At 40.8% G+C, this 17,586-nt stretch overlaps 1 protein-coding gene across 3 annotated transcripts in view; it reads left to right on the top strand.

The window, feature by feature from the left end:
- Positions 1 to 16,858, top strand: part of Tbc1d19 (TBC1 domain family member 19) — a 142,854-nt gene extending 125,996 nt beyond the window's left edge. For 2 of the 3 annotated variants that reach the window (XM_055623932.1, XM_055623933.1), the window contains 3 exons: positions 4,589 to 4,704; positions 9,251 to 9,321; positions 11,196 to 16,858. In XM_055623932.1, coding sequence (XP_055479907.1) covers positions 4,589 to 4,704; positions 9,251 to 9,321; positions 11,196 to 11,270 — 262 coding nt within the window. In that variant the 3' untranslated portion in view covers positions 11,271 to 16,858. Of the gene's footprint in view, positions 1 to 4,588; positions 4,705 to 9,250; positions 9,322 to 10,308; positions 10,379 to 11,195 lie in introns of all 3 variants that reach the window. The other variant, XR_008722010.1, reaches the window with a different exon arrangement.
- The last annotated feature ends 728 nt before the right edge of the window (positions 16,859 to 17,586 follow it).

Here is a 17,586-nt window from a genome sequence, read left to right on the forward strand (position 1 = left end):
GCAATTGCTAGGTCCCTGAGGGCAGGCCAGCAGAATCGCCTGTGCACTAACACCCTCCCCTCGAGGTTCAGGGCTGTATGTGAAAATGAGGTGGAAAGATTCAAAGGGCCAAAGGTGGCACATGGCTTCCAAGGAAACAGGACTACAGAGCTAATACACTTATGAACTCACAGACTGTGATAACATGCACAAGAGCAGGGGAAAATGGGCACAAGGTCCTACCCCTAACCAAGAAGCTATATGCAATTATACCTGCCGAGAGAGATGAAATTAGTTTGTTTGTTTTTTCCAATGGAATGAAACTGGGTATATTAATTACACTCCAAGGCAGGCTTCATGCCAGGAGTAGTTGACCAACACAAAACAGACTTGATGGGGTTCTGTTGTTTTGTCCTTTTTGTTGTCGGTTTTGTTTGTTGTTTTTTTTTTTTAAAGACAGCAAAAGAACAGGGAATTAGGTGGATAGGGAGGGGGAAGGATATGATCAAAATATATTGTATAAAAACAATTTATTAATTTTTTTTTAATTTGAGCTAAGTGTGGTGGTACATGCCTTTAAGCCCAGCACCTTGGAGGCAGAGGCAGGCAGATCTCTGTAAGTTCAAGGCCAGTCTGGTCTACATAGTGAGTTCCAGGACAGCCAGGGCCATGTAGAGAGACTTAGTCTCAAATAATAATAATAATAATAATAATAATAATAATAACCCTAAATTTTTCAATGTGATGTTTATTTTCCAAATATTGAAAAGGTTAGAGATTTTCCTATTATTGCCTTCTGTTTTCATTCGGTTGGTGTCAGAGTGCATTTTATATGATTTCAGTGCTTTTAATTTTTTTTTAACATTTTTTGACCCAGATATAATCTGTTAAGACAATTGTTATATATCCACTTGCAATAATTTATGATCTTGGGCCACAGAAACATCCTATGTGCAAAAGTGTGTGATGCATGAGCTGGCAGCACCACTTCTGTCCCCTGGACCCACATAAAAAGCGGGCATTGTAGCCTGCGTCCTCAGTCCCAGCACGCCTCTGGCCACATGCGAGGCACAAACCAAAGACTGTCCGAGAAGCTTGTGGGCCAGCTGCCCAGCCGGAGCACACGGACAGACTGAGAAACAGCCACAAAGCCCCTGCCTCAGACTGAAAGTGGACGGCAGGAACCAGCCCCAAAAAGTTGTTCATGACCACCACACACACACACACACACACACACACACACACACACACACACGCCACAGCCGCATGCAAAAATGATTTCTGTTCCATGAATATTTGTCAGAATTATGTAAATGTCGGTAAGTCAACCATGTTGATGAGCCTTCCATCTACTTTTATTCAACTCTTTGCCAATTTTCTTTTGCTCTTAGTTATTGAGCAATATTAGTCTCTAGCTAAAATTGTGGAAGTCTTCTTCCATCCATGTTGTATGTAATTTGAATCTCTGTTTTAAGGAGATTCAAATGGAACTAGTTGTTTTCCTTTATTCTTGACTATAAATCTATTATACCGGATTGTAATACAGCTATGACAGCTTTCTCTTGATTACAAATTGCATGGTGTTTTCTGTTTCTAATTATTATTATTAATTATCAATGTTTTTAAGTTTCAAGTAGGTTTCTTGTCAAAGTATAAGTTGAGTCTTCTTACACAGTAATCTGTCTTCAAACTGGTATGCTTATACCATTTATTATTTAACATAATTAACATTATTTGATTGAAATCCATCTTGCACTGTCAAAGCAGATGCTGAGCCTGATGGCCAACTGATGGGCAGAGTGAATGGAATTCTATGTAAGAAGTGAGAAATAGTAAGAGCTGGAGGGGACGGGAACTCCACAAGGAGAGCAACAGAACAAGATAATTTAAACACAGGGAACTTCCCAGAGACTCATACTCCAACCAAGGACTATTCGTGGAGATGACCTGGAACCCCTGCACAGGTGTAGCCCATGGCAGTTCAGTGTCCAAGTGGGTTACCTAGTAATGGGAAGAGGGACTGCCTCTGACATAATCTGATTGGCCTGCTCGTTGATCACTTCCCCCTGAGGGGGGAGCAGCCTTACCAGGCCACAGTAGAGGACAATGCAGCCACTTTTGATGAGAACTGATAGACTAAGATCAGAAAGGAGAGGAGAACCTCCCCTATCAGTGGACTTGGGGAGGGGCATGCATGCAGAAAGGGGAGGGAGGGTGGGATCGGGTGGGGAGGAGGGAGGGGCTTATGGGGGGGATACAAAATGAATAAAGTGTAATTAATAAAAAAATTTAAAAAAAAAAGAAATCCATCTTGCCAGAATTTTGTTTCTGTGTTCTTTCATTTCACTATTTCACTTACTGAGCTACTGTTTAAAAACTGAGCACTTTTCATTACAGTTTATATGCACCATTCATTGTGCTCTTGATTAAATGATCTTTGATAGGTGCCTCCTTTTTCATATCATTCATCAAGTGACTATATTCCACTTTTAAGCAAATTCCAAACTTGGTGTCTGAATATTTCAGGAAGGATCATTTTATTTTTTTTTATATTTCTTTATTTTTAAATAATTTTATACATTCACTTGTATCCCGGCTGTAACCCTCTCCCTCTTTCCCTCCCAATCCTCCCTTCCCTCCCTCATCTCCTCATTGCCCTTTTCCATGTCCACTGAGAGGGGGTGTCCTCCTCTCCTTCCATCTGGTCCTAGCTTATCAGGTATCTTCAGGATGGTTGCAATGTCCTTATCTGTGGCCTAGCAAGGCTGCTCCTCCCTCAGGGGGGAGGGGAAGCTCATGAGTTCATGTCAGAAACAATTCCTGTCCCCCTTACTAGGGAACCCACTTGGATACTGAGCTACCATGGGCTGTCTGAGCAGGGGTTGTAGGTTATATCTATGCGTGCTCCTTGGTTGGATAAACAGTCTTATAGAAAGGAAGGATCATTTTAATCTGTGTTTTCTGTGGTTGCTATCAAGTCTCTTTATATTTAAGTAACTTGATTGCAATTTATCTAGACTTATATATATATATTTTTAGTTTCTTCTGTTGGAGTCTGCTGATCATCTTATGACTTCATCTGTTGTCACACTGGAGTCTTTTTTTTCTTTAGCTACCATTCTCCAGATATGTTTTGTGTACCACACTTACTCTCCTCTTCTTCTGGGTTACAATGACACCATGTCAGTGTTTTCAATCTTGCCCACTAGATACTTGAAGATCTATATGTGCTTTTTGTTTATGAATCTTTTTAAATTTTCGTTATTTGGTTTTCTAATGATCTTATCTGTGATTTGGATTCAACACTTTTCTAGATCTTATTTTTATTGAAACATGCTCAAATTCATTGACACTTTCCTTGATCATTTTAATCTGCTAACAGACCTACTCAGTAACTTGGAGTTTTTATCATTATGTTTTATCTTTTTGCAAATAACTATTATACTATTTCATTCTAAAACTTTCATTTAGTCATTCTTCATATAAAACTCATGGAACTATATACTTGCAAGGGTAGATTTTGCTATGCTAAATCATCCCCCAGTAAACTTTATCTTTTTAAAGTCATTGCTGTGCTTTCTCTGTGGGAGGAGGCACTGAGAACTTGAGTAAAATGAAAATGATTGAATGTAATAATTTAGATATATTTGTCAGTATTAAAATATTTATTGCTGCTAGGTATGGTGGTGCATGCTTTTAATCTCAGCACTCAGGGAGGAAGAGACAGGAGGATTACTGTGAGTTTGAGGCCAGCCTAGTCTAGAAAGCAAGTCCTGGACAGCCAAGGCTACACAGAAAAACCTCATCTCAAAAAAAAAATTGCTAAAAATTTTCTCCTGTTTGATGTAAAACAAATTGAAAGGCTTAATTTGTGAATACCACTGACCAACACTTGGACACATTAGAATATAGAATAATTCAACAATGAATTTGACTGTGACCTTTCAGGGACAGTAGAGTGATTTTTAGATGTTCATAAACAATAGAGAAATGTGAGAGGGTCATTTATTTCTTAGGACATTAAAGCCAAAGGACTCATTTCCTCATTCTGGGAGGAAACTGTTACTGTAAAATAGATGACTTATGAATGTGGGATCTCATACAACCTTGTCACTAAATGAAGGGCTTGAAATAAGAATCCTAAGGTCTCTTGTTGCTTTAAACCATTTGTCTTCCTGATTTCCGAATTGTTGTTTTACTTTGTTTTATCCACCCTAAGTAGCAGTTTGACTGAGAAGTACGGGTAAACTTATTGAACTAAAAAGTATAAAAGCACTGAATGTTCTTTAAATATTTAGAATAAAATCCAAATTGTCATGGCTTGCCTAAAATTAAGACTATTTGAATACAGCTCTTGATCATCCTCTGAAAAAGATACAGTGTAAGATGGCTTATAAATATGAACTCCATCATACATAACTCTTCCTCTTAATAGTTTTGAAACATTAAATTGAGGTCCCACCTTGTTGCCTTTGACTTTTTACAGCTTTTAGGAAATGAGGAGTTTCAGAAGATTTACAATAATGACAAAATTGGTTGGATTTTTCTTATACTGCCTATATGGAAACGATCTAATAATAAAATTAATTCTTATTTCCCTTGTCTACAGACTTCGTATATCATTTAAATGGATGGTTCGAGCTTTTTCTGGATACTTAGCTACAGATCAACTCTTGCTTTTGTGGGATAGGATCCTAGGATACAACTCTCTGGAAATCCTTGCTGGTAAGAGGAAGTGCGTGTTTGCGAAGTCCCTGCTGCTTCCGTGTGGAGCCCCTTTCCCGGCAGACACTCGCTGATTGTCACTGGGAGAGAAGGGCTGCAGTCACCGCTTCTAATGTTTGAGCATCTATAGATTGAGCAGGCCTGGAAGCAGGCCTGCAGTTCTGTACTTCTGATGCATCCACCCAGCTGCTCTGCACCAACCTGAGGTCTGTGCAGCAGAGAGATTTGACCTCCGCTCTAGGTCATAACATTCTGCCCTGTGCCCTTCTCAGAGACTGAGCCCCTTGCATCTGTCAGAGCTTAGCTCTTCTGGTCTGCAGTTTATCCTGGGTTCCAATTTTTGCTAATGGTCTTTGGCTTCTACCCTGGTGCTGAAATTTTTTCTTTTAGTTATTTTCTCATAAAACAAACCAACCAACCAGTTTTTTCTTTGCAAGGAAGCCACAGATTCAGCTATTGTCAGTGGTTAGGTAGTCTATACAGCAGATGCATGTGAAGGCACCACTTCAGCACAGCAGGTGCATGTTGGTTATGTGTTCTGCGCCTTTAGTGCACAGGGGCCTCCATTTCTTCATCACTAGGGTTATTAGAAAACTCCAGTGACTGTTAGGATATTTCTGAAGCAATAGATGGAATACTGAAATGGAATACAGAAAAGCTGGCAATGTTGTTTGTTTCCTTCCTTTACGGTTAAAATCATCTCCCTGGGAAATTGTGGAAATAAGGCTTAGTCAGAAAAATAATGTGCCAAGAGTACTCTCTCGGTACCATATTAACATTTTCTTGAATGCCAGAGGCCCATAGTGTTTGGGTGACATTTGGAAAGGTGAAATTAGAATAACTATAAAGTACCATGAAGATAAATGTCGCCCGAGGTGCAGTCAGACTGTCACTGACTGATGTTATAACATCTCCCAGCATCCTTCTCTTTTTTCTTAAAGCTCATACAAACTTGTCAGGGAAGAACAGCTGGCCCACATTATCTTAGCTAAAGGACAGTGACCTATCATCTAGGAATGGAAGGAATGCCGGAGAACATTGGCTATAGCTTCTTGAACATTTCTGACAAACTGCCCTTATCCTCTGCTCTAATACTTAAGTGCTGGGTAATCCTGCTCTTCTCAAAGGGCGCATTTCTTTATGGCTAATATGACTTATTAACATATGCGCCTTTTAGGCCTCAAAGTGAAGGTGCCTACTGCCAAGTCTGGCAGCCGGAGTCAAATCCGCAGGAGCCACATGGTGGAAGGAGAGAACGACAGTTGTGTTCTGACTTCCAAACACATACCATGGCTTTCATATATGCACCATGGCACTGAGACCCACACGCATAGATATGTGCACACACATAAAATAATAACATAGGTCTTAAAATCAAAAGCATCCCTTCTTTTTAAAGATTTAGTGTGTATGTGTGTGTGTGTTTGACATGTTTATGTAGTACCCACAGACATCAGAAGAGAACATCAGATATCATGGCGCTAGAGGGGCAGTCAATTGTGAGACCCCTGCCTGGGTGCTCGGAACTGATCTCAGTCAGAAGGAAAAGCAGCCAGTGCTCATAACCTTGAGCCATCTCTGCAGCTCCAAATATGCTCCTTTTAAACCAAGATTGTTTTCATGGTTTTTTTTTTTCCTGTATTCATTACCCCATCTTTTCATAGAGTCTTATATATTTCAGACTAAGCAGTCTAGTTTTCTGCTTCCATTTCCCAAATGCCTGGATTTTAGATTTCACCAAGTTACTCTACTTTGGGTGTACCAGAAACTTTGAAGAACATACTCCACAGCACTTGGTATCACTTCAGAGAAAATAGTGAGTAAATGTTAAAAGAGGAAGTTCACTATGAGAAAGTACTTTCAGAGAGGAATTAGGTAGAGTGAGCTCTTTGTCTCCTGAAGAGTGAGAAAGTTTTAATGTGAAAGAAGCTTTGATTTAGAAAACTTTCAAGGACTCTTCAGATTTAAATCATCTGATTTTGTGTCGCATCACTCCTTAAGCTAAAGGGAAAGAGAAAGAAAACTATGCAGAATATTGGATTTGCCGTGCACCAGGGACTCTGTTAGATCAGTGTATTAACTGAAACAGACTGGCAGAGAAACAGAAACTGATTCATACTTACTACACTTACTGCCCTGAATGCTTGCAAAATTCAACAAGGAAGAATTCTAGAACATCTACACATGAAACTGGGGTGTTGGGAGTCCCAACCTTGGAATTCAGGTAAAAGTCCATAATAATAGATGTAGAAATACACAGGTTTCCATTGATTGTGTCACCAGTTTTGAAATAGGTGCTTAATGCCACCTTCTTTATATCAAGTATGCTATTATAGTCTTTATAAAGCTTTCATAATTACATCTGTCCTTAATTATGATTTACAGACCACTAAAGCAGAGCTTAAAACAGAGGTGTCTTAATGTCATAAAAGGGTTTATTAAGATTAAAGTAATGAGAATAGTTGTTTAAAAAAAACAAAGTAAACACTATAATTTCCACAATTCATATGAAGCGTGATTTCAGTTAAGAATATCCCAAAGTATAGGTCCTCAGTGTGGAAGCAGGCCTGTTCTCTGTAGAAGGCTGGACAGACCCAACATGAAGCAAACGGAAAGGCACTCCTGTGATGTGACACCGAGATAAATAAAGGCTATGAGCGCACATTTGAATGCTGAGTTCAATCAGTGGGCTTATCTACCTTTGGACAGACAGCTGATCACCATCCGAGACTCGTTCCTGCCCCGGCAGAATATTTGGATGTCCTGTCAAGCTTTCAGCCAGCTGCTCAGCCCTATACGGGAATGAAAGTGGGAAACATATTTCTGAGCTTCTAAAATGTTTTCACTATCCAAAATATGATTTCAGATAATAGAAGCGGTAAACATTGCTGACCTACTGAAATGGTTTAATACTCTTGTAAACATATGCTCCATAGCCCTAAAATCCTTTTTAACTCTTTTCAGTTAAAGAGAAAAATCCTTTGATCCAGATCTCTTGTATGCCTTATTTCATGGTGAAAAATTCAAGTTGACTTAATTTTACTTTGTATTATTATTATTCCCTGATTCTCTCCGGGATTGTCCTAGCTAATTACAATACTCTTGCCACGGCTTCCCAAAATCTCTCACCCCCAAGCAAAATGCCTGTGCTCTCCCCAGCTCCTGGTTGCACTGCTCCCTACCTGGGTGATCTAGAGGCCTGGAAAGCAAGAGCCTGATGTCCCCTCTGCCAGCACAGCCTTCCACCTGTGAGGGCCCAGGACTACCACAGCCCTACTGGGCAGGCAACATCTGGAAAGGCCTCTGAGGTACAGCAAGGCTGCCCCTCCCTAGAAGAGCACACAGTCTCTGGTGTCAGCGCTGAGTCCCTACTCCTTGCCTTTGGACTCAATAGGGAAATCCTTCAAGGGTCACATGAACAGGCTTTAGAACCAGGCTTAAGTATCAGCTCTACTGTTTCTACCCGGGTGACCACAAATATGTCAGCCAGCTCACTGTGCTGTTTCTACACTAGCAAAATGGACTTGCTCATAGTGTGGGGTGAAAATTAACTACCATGGTTATTCTCATAGTAAATATATCGTTTAAAACACCTTGTGTTAGCTGGGCAGGACATCTCGGAACCAGTGTTCCGACGCCTTTCTAATGCTTGTCAGTATCACTAATCCCCCAACTTTCCATGCTTTGAAGTGTGAGGAATTCACTACCACTTCTGGCTGTGAGGGAGAAGATGAAGGAGTCCTCTCTGTGTAATCCCCTCTCCTCAGGGTCACCTCTCTAGTGCGTGGCTCCTGTGCTCCTCATAATGCGTCACTCCCGTGGAGTTCTGTGGCCGCTTCTATATTGATAAATGGTGTACGCTTGCCTGGCCCTTCTTCTGTGTGTGACAGAAGCAAACAGTCGTGGTTTTTTCTGTTTAATATCACAATGTTTTCAAAGTTTCAACTTACTTTTCTTATACCTAACATTGTAAATATCAAGATTAGCTCTACAACAGCCTTCTGCATAGAACTACCCATTTGTGACACTAAGAAAGCCAATAAAGAGGACATAAAGATGTAAATATAGCACAATCTTATAAAATCCATTTTTAAAGGATTTATACCCATATTTATATCAGGACACCTCCCTCAAGCACATTAAGATGAGTTTTTAGAATTTAACTTCACATAACGTCCCAAGGGCTTTTCAGTGTTGTGTATAGAAGTATCTGTGGGCTCTTAGAGCCCCGTGCATTTCAACAGTTAGGGTACACTTCCTGTTGCTCCTTATGCCCTTGTGTTAGTTGTAGGTGTGACGGAAATCACTTCTGCATGACTTTTTAAGACCGCTGGGTTTTCCTCTCCCCAAACTGTGGGGCTCACTCGGTGGAAGGGCCAGGCATCACTCTCCAGAATAGATGTCCCACTCATGGCTCCCTGAGGCAGAGGCAGGGGGACAGCTGCGCCGTCTCTGTCCTTGTGCAGCTCCTGGCGGCTGTGGGCGGAGCGCGAGTGTCCGGGCTCTTGAGGAGGCCAGCAGTTGAATAGTGTGCATTCTTTTCCAGTGCTGGCAGCCGCCGTGTTTGCTTTCCGAGCAGTGAACCTGATGGAGGTGACATCACTGGCTGCAGCTGAAGTAAGGATAAGTTTCACTCCGACGGGATGGAAATAGTTCCTGAGAGGCCGCCAGGCCGACCGTTTAGTGTCTGGTGCATAGGACACGCACTACTTGTAGCTGAATTTTTTTAACTCGGGTAAAACCTATAAATTCTGAGTTAACTATTATTAAGTACTCAGATTTCCCTAATCGCTTGAAAACAACCTTCTTACAAGGGTCATAAACAAGATTATTACAGGAAACCATTATAACCATTATGGGAAACCAGATACCTAGTGCTCTCAGTGGAAACCATGGCGGGTTACGGTACACTTTCTTATTGTTGCTTCTGTCCATGTGTTACCAACAGGAAAACTGTCCAAAGAGTTAAATAGGATGTGTCTGAAGGAAGTACTAATGACACAGGCTTTGGAATGTTTTTGGTGAATTATAATGATTTAAAGCTGATTCCTTCCTTCCTTCCTTCCTTCCTTCCTTCCTTCCTTCCTTCCTTCCTTTCTTCCTTCCTTCCTTCCTTCCTTCATTTCTTCCTTCCTCCCTTCCTTCTTTTTTTCCTTTCTTCCCTTCTTAATGTCATCTCAGCTTCTTTCTGTCTATCTCAAAATCCAGTTGTGGTCCTAAGATTCTTGCTGGTACTCCATCATTTTTTGTCTGTTTGTATCCTTTTGTTTTTCCCTTGGCAATTACTTACATATAAGAATATAGAGAAATTCAGCCTCCCCCATTACCCTCTCTCATCACTCTCTTTCTTGACAAAATCTTTTTTCCCACTAATCAGTACCCATGCTTCTTACCCCACCTGCCACCCAGTGATTCCTGGGGTTTAACCAGGGTTGCTTTCTGGAGCCTAGGTGAAGTGGGGGCCACTTTCCAGCAGCTACCCCACTGAAGAAAATGACCCTCTTCCTCCGTCAGCCACTGACAACCATGGACTCCTCAGGGAGAGTGAGGGCTTAAGCTCTTCCCCAACCAGGGTGGAATTTTGACAGACTTAAACTTTTGTAGGGCTCGTGAAGATAAGCCCAGCTGCGTGAGTTCCTGAGTGCAATGACCATGTCTCATCTAGAAGACACAGGTTCACTGCCCCTGCCCTATCCTCCACCCTTACAGTCTTTCTGCTCCTCTTCCACCGTGTTCCTGAGCTTTAGTAGAGGGCTGATCCCTTGACAGTCACACATTCTCAGCCACATGACCAGTTAGGAGCCTCTGTTTTAATTGCCACCCAGTGCAAAAAGAAGCTTCTTCAATAGGAGACTCGGGCTAGCACCCATCTAGGGACAGGAGCCCATGAGAGGGACTGTTTGCAGTTACCTGCTGTTGGGGGTTACTCTTCTCAGTGGTGTAACCACTGATGAACTTTAAAGCTGATCCTTTTGATAATAGAGTTTTTACCTGAGATACGGCGCAGTTAAGTAGTGCCCACAGTAGCCCTGTATTTGTTGTCTCTCAGAGAGATCTAAGTTTTTAAGTAGCCGCCTCCATGTTGTGTTGAAAGGGAAGAGGATGTTTATGTGTCTTGCAACTGAGTAAATGGTCACTCCACCTCAACAAGATTCCCTGCCGTCCTTTACACTCTCTAGAGGAGCGGGTCGAGTGTTCAGAATGGAGGTTTATTTATAGAAGGGAGCTGAAATGTTAGGCCTCCTGTAAACCCTGCTGCCTGTGTATGTGAACAAGGTGCAAGGTTGAGGTCGGTGATGTTCTGATGTGCATTTTAGATTTTGCACATGTTCAGGGACTCCGAGGAGGAAGGGGTAGCACTGTGAGGGACTGAAGCCAGCTGAAGAACTTAGCGGGAATGGCTGCCAAGGTCACCCCGAGCAGGTGTTTCTGTTGTGTTTGATTTGACAGACCTTGGTGTTAATAATTCCTTTTTTGGTTCTTTGTTCCAGGCAGTTCTGGCTGACCTTTCTACTTTAAAAGTTATGCCTCTTCTTCAAATTTTTCTGTTTGCTACTGTCACCTGATCTTCGAGGTCGCTGGCAACATATCTAGTTTTTCATTAGAAACTAATCATGAACTATGCAAACTCTGCATACAACCAAAATTAAACTTTGCATAAAAGCCAATAAAGATCATGTACCCTCCTCAGTTAAAGATAAGAAGTTTTTCACTTTTGAAACAATAACCAAATACTGCGCTTGCATGCTGATGACTGTCAAGAGAGAAGCAATAGACATCACTTCTGCTGAACTGAGCATCCTACATGCACAGATTCCTAACTTGTACCAGGCATGTACCATATATGCAATAAGAACTAAAGCCACTGTAATAAACTTCAAGAGGTAACATAGCTTCTTGTCAGTTTGTACACTTCTCCCTAGGTGATGGTTGGTTTTATACATTGTTTCCTGCTTACACCAATGGGGGGATGGGCATGAAGAAGCTTGAAAATAATAATGCATTTGAGTGGAATTCAAAATGATATTTTGATCAACTTTTAATTTATGATGGACTTTCAGATCCCTCCCATTTTATTTCTCCACTAAACATCTCTATTGGAAAAAGGTATAGAGATCATCCAATAATTTGTTTTGGTTTTGTTTTTTGAGGCAGTCTTATATAGCCCAGGCTCTCCCCAAACTCAGTGTGTAGCAGAGCATAACTGAATTCCAGATTCTCTTGCCTCCGTCTGCCACGTGCTGGGATTACAGGTGTCTTTCAGCGCACCTGCCTCCATCTGCTGATGTCTTCCTCGTGACTCTGGAAGTCAGAAACGTGTAGAGCGATCCCTTTGCACTCCCCAACCTGACGTCTTTCACACAGAAGCCTTGACAGTGCTGACACTTGCTGCCAGATTCTGTTTCCTTGGAAGTGCACAAGGAGGAGGAGTCAAAACCAAATCCGCTCTGCTGAAGCCCGGGCTTCCAGATTGACTTTTAGAGCACAACAGTGCAGATACACAAGTAGTCAATCTAGAACGGAAGGTTTATTCAAGGCACTGGGTCTTATTTTCCTGTGTATATGAGCAAAGGGTTCTGTTTTGTTTTATATTTCTTTAACAATGTCATTTCAGTATATGGAGTAATAGAATGTGAAGAAAAAACAGGTCTTCTGATTTTAGAAGAAAATTTAAGATGCTGCTTACGCTAATAAAACTCAAATAAATCAATAGATTGATACTTCTCTCATCTGAACTTTTATTAATTTTCATCCAAATGTATCTTATAAATCTGTTATTTTCACATCATATATTAGGAAAACTATGAAATTCTACATAGTACTTCAAATGTGGTGAAATTAGGTATGAATAGTTTACTGAACGTCTAAATTCTCTTATTCATCAGGAAGTTGCTGAAGACTGAACAAGTTCTTCTGTGATTGATTCTCAACAAACTTTAATAATCTTCCTGTCTTGGTGACGTCATACGCCATGTTGTCGTGCGTGTCCAGGCACACCTCCAAGGAGGGGGCGAGCATGACTCCAGGGCTGGGGTCCTCTCCCTTTGCCACAGTGGTAACCGTAGTAGGAAGCCGTTGTGTTGGAGATGATTAGTAGCAGATGTACAGAGATAAGCCCCTCTTTAAACTTTTTATAGCAAAGTATAGATTTACTAGTTGTGGTTGTCTGACACTCTAGACTGGAGAAGTCCTCTCTTATCTGCGTGTTCCTAAGTAAGTAGATCTCGGTTATTGGCAAGTGAGGGGGATGCAGACAGATGGTAACGCATTATTGTTTCTGCTGTTTACCTTGCAAGATTGTAGAGGACCACATGATAAAATATATGTGAAAGTGATTTTTAAACAGTAAGCCACCAGTCAAATATGGTAGTATTAATTTTTATGTTACAATTTAAGGTCAACAGCTAGAAGGTAGCTAGAAGAATGGCCAGCTCCATTAACATGTGTTGTGTTTCTTGAAAGCTTGAGAATATGTCGACTGAGAAATAAATCATTACCTGATAGGTGCTTTCTTTCAGTGCAGTTTACTTTAGCCAGTAGCTTTGAATTTCAGTCCCAGACCCAACCTGGTAGGCAGCTTCACACTTTGCCACTACACAAACCCCTGCTGTGCTGCTCTTAGCTGCTGGCTAAGCACTACAGAGAGAGCCATCGGGCAGCCCTGCCCATTCCGTCCCTAACTGCTTCTTCACCCTGCCCCACTTGGCTTCCTTCACTGGCATTCTCCTGTGCCATCTTTGATCAGCCATTGACACCCCCTTCCTTCTGCTCTGCCTGTGACCACGTGAGTCTGGTAAATGAGTGGGGAGGTGCTAGCGGCCATGAGCACAGAGTAAAGCAGCCACAAAGGCGTGTGTGTTTGTGTGTGTAATGAACGCTGTCCATTAGCGCGCACCATGACTTTGTGTATGGAACAGTCTGTCTGACCATCTTTGCATCAGGACGTTTTGCTACTGCAGTTTCCTGGCTAACTAAAATGTCCAGTTTGACTTAACAATCCAGTGCTTCTTGCTCAGCCCAGACCCTCCCCTCCCATTCCACGGGGAGAAGAGAGACAAATAAGCTTGCACATTCTCCACCATCTCATCCAAACCTCACCTTGATCCCCATACTTAATTTCTTCCTTCTTGTCTCAAGAAGTCTCTAATCTATTTCTATAGTTCTCGAAATGCTGGGCACTTTGAGTTATTTCTGTGCTTACAAAGTTTGACTCCTTGTTGCTTAAAGGATGAAGTCCCTGCTCATTAGCAAAGCGGGGCTAATTCCTCGTAGCCTGGCCTTTCCATTTCCTTGTCCCATGGTGATCCATCCCCAGGCCCCTCTTCTCAGCAAATGTAATGATATTCAGCCAGTTCTGGATGTTTGTTTTATCTTTGTGATATCTTTTATCTATATATTCAAGGTCAATATACCCACTCAAAAAAGGCTGTTCTATTACCAAGATATGCTGGATCCTGTACATTAAAATTATTTCTGTGTCTCTGTTCATCCATTAATATGCTACTTGTAATAGTGGATATTCTTAAAGTAACTGTCATTGACTTCCTAGCTGTCCAGTCACAAGAAGAGATTGTCTGCATGTGCTTGTATTTCCTGAGTTATTCCAAAATGTGGGGGATAGATTTTCTTAAACACAAATATCTAGTCTCACTTCTTCTGCAAAGGCCCTGAGCTCTACTGCAGCTTTCCTCTTCCCTGTGTGCTTCAGGTGACACTGACTCCTAACCCCCAAGCTCTCTGGGTTGGCCAAGCAGTTCCATGTGCCATCCCACTGGCCACGGAATGGCTTTGGTCTGTGACCAGTGAAAGTCGATGACACTTGGTTAGAAGACTCTGGTTTAACCTTTCAGGGAAACTAAATATGAGAAAGATTATGATCCAGACCCTGTGTCCTATGAATGGAGAGACAGAAAAGATCCCCAGGACACACCCCAATAGGCTTCCACTGGACTCTTTTGCACATAAGCCAAAGGATTTTTTTTTTCGAACAGAAAGGATTCTAACTTCTGTGGTTATTTTCTTTGAGGTTTGAGATTCATAAGGTGTAGAAGCTCAGTCCACACACTCTTCAAACCAGTATAGGACGTCCAAACTCCCTTCAGTCAAGGCAAAACTGTGGCCTTACTAGGATAAAGCCTACGTGCCATTCCTACCTGATACACTTAACAAGGGTCTTTGACCTTTGGCTCTTTGTCATATAAGGCCCTCACTTAGAACGCTTTCTCTTCTCTCTTCACCCAACTATAACTTGTACCTCTGAACCTAACTCAGGTGATGTATCATCACGAACACTGCGCCTCATACCCAGTCAGCCCAAGTCATGCCACGTCCTAGCTTGTCTGTCTTTTCTGCTATATGGTAACTACTTGAGGGCAGACATGGTCTCATTTTAGCTTTACATCTCTAGAGCTGAGCATAGTCCTTCCTTGTTATAGGCTTCCTAAATGTTCATGAGTGAATGAGAGGCGATCTGGCTCAGGACTCATTTTACTCATGGCAGTGAACATTGTTCAGAGTGACAGGCTGTAAATCCTCATGTAGCCATTTTACCTTTAGTTTTCTAAAGAGGAAGTTTCAACAGGAATAATATATTTACAGGAGAAAAATTAATGCTTCAATTTTTCATTTAAGTGAATATGTATGCAGTCCATTTAAGGGAACAGTTCTGTACAAGTGTATGTACCTATGTCACCATTTTGACAGTTGTGGTAGAATGTTCCCATGACTCAAGACAGTTCCCTTTGTGCCCTTCCTTTCAGTCCCTTGCACACTCATTCCAGAAAGTTACAGAGCTGTGGCTAGCCCTAAAGATTATGCTTTCTTCTCTAGAGGTCCCACACCTATGTTCCTTTGTGTCTGGCTTGCTCTACTTGGCATAATGTGCTAAGATTCATGTTGTGGGACTGACCATTCAGTGTCAGTTATGGCTGAATATACATCATCCTGTAGTCATGCGTCTCCCTTTCCCTGAGGCAAATGCCTAGCAGTATAACTTACAGGCCACATACGAGCACTTGCTCACCTTTCGAAGAATTCCCCAGGTTCTTCTGTGCAGTAATTCCACCATTTGTATTTCCACCAACACACGAGTTGCAGTGGCTCCAAGTCTTGGGTATCATTGTGTTAGTTAAACTAGTAGGTAGCCGTGTCTTTCCTGTTACTCCCTCATAGGTAACAGCAGCATCTTATTATTATGCTTGCTTGCCATTTGCACATAACATAACACTTTAGGATCAAATCTTTTGTTCATTTAAAACCAGTTACCTTCATATTACATTGTAAGACTTCTCTGTTGTGAATGTAGCTTAGAAATCCAATTCCGTGGGCTAGCCCTTATTTTAAAAAAACAAAAAACAAAAACAAACGAACAAAAAAACTATTTCTTTATTCTTTTACATTTTTATTTAAAAATTTTCCCTCACTCATATTTACATATAAATGATTATTTCCCCATACAGAGCACTAATTATCTTTTCAAGAGTAAAAGCTTTCATTTTGTTGATATCAAATTTAGCTGTGTTTTTTTCTTTTTCAGAGTTGTGTGCGTGTGTACTATCTATAAAATCTTTGTGTAACTCAAAGTTGCATATACTTTCTCCATGTTTTCTTCTATAAACTTTATAAATTTCTCTCATTCATTCATGAATTTTTAAAGTTCCTTAGTGTATGTGGCAAGTTAAGGGCTGAGGTTCATATTTTAACCCTTGAAACCTACCATTTGCTAAGCCAACCACCCTTGCCCTTCCACCTCAGTACTTCTGTAAACTCAGGAGGCCCTAGCTGGTGTCTGGACTTGATTTTACTTCCTGTGGATTTGTGTCCGTGCTTACTGTAACGGCATAGCATCTTAATATTTGTGGATTTATAACAAGTCTTGGGATTGACAGTATAACCACTGCTTATGTCAAAACTATTTAAGCAATTATTAATTTTCTAAATAAGTTCTAGAATCAGCATTTCAGTTTTCCAAAAAAGAGTTTGTTAGGGTTATTTTTTAAGTACCATTAACTCTCTAAATAGGTTTGGAAACAATTGATATCATGAGTTGTTCAGTCCATGATCATAGTATATCTTTTCATTTATTTAGGTCTTTTACATTTTCTCTTAGTAATATATTGTTGTTTTAAGTGAGCAGTTCTTGCACATATTTTGTTTAAAATATCCCTATTTATTTCACATTTATTTTACTGTAAATTAATGTTTAACTTTCAATTTTCAGTCATTTGTTGTTAATATATAGAAATACAACTGATTATTTTATATTGGCCCTTTATCCTAAGACCTTGAAAAACTCAATACTTCTGTTATTTTTTGTAGCTTTCCTAGGATTTCCTACATGTATAGTATATTAACTGCAAATAAAGATAACATTTCTTCTTTCAAATCTTTGTGCCTTTGGTTTCCTTTTTTCTCTGTAGTAAATTAAACCTGTAGTAAATTAAAGAGAGACTTCTTCCTGAAGAATTCAAACAATCTCTCTCCATGCCATGAGCAAAAAGAAAAAATGAACAGGGGAAAGCCAAAAGTGGGAGGAGAAAACAAAATTCACTGACTGAGGAGAAATAGCCAAGCACCCAAGCAGGACAGTGCTAGAGCAGAGGCACCGTAGCTCTTGCTATTTCAGGAAGTAGCCAACCATAATTAGACCACAGCAGGCTTCTTCCTTTCTAAAGGAATAAATCATGAAGTTCCCTTGGATACGAAAGCATAAATTATTTCTAATATGCAAACTGTCTTGAACACATAGTCCACAAATCTTGCCACCAAAGGCTTGGATGATGGACTGACACAGGGGAAGAGAAAGGGAAGGAGTGAAGAAAGGAAAGAGGAGACAGATGAAAAAGAAACATTACTTTGTGTGCTGAAGGGCTTCTTCCTCTA

This window comes from Psammomys obesus, unplaced genomic scaffold (genome assembly GCF_907164565.1).
Source record: "Psammomys obesus unplaced genomic scaffold, mPsaObe1.curated_primary_1811, whole genome shotgun sequence".
NCBI lineage: Eukaryota > Metazoa > Chordata > Mammalia > Rodentia > Muridae > Psammomys > Psammomys obesus.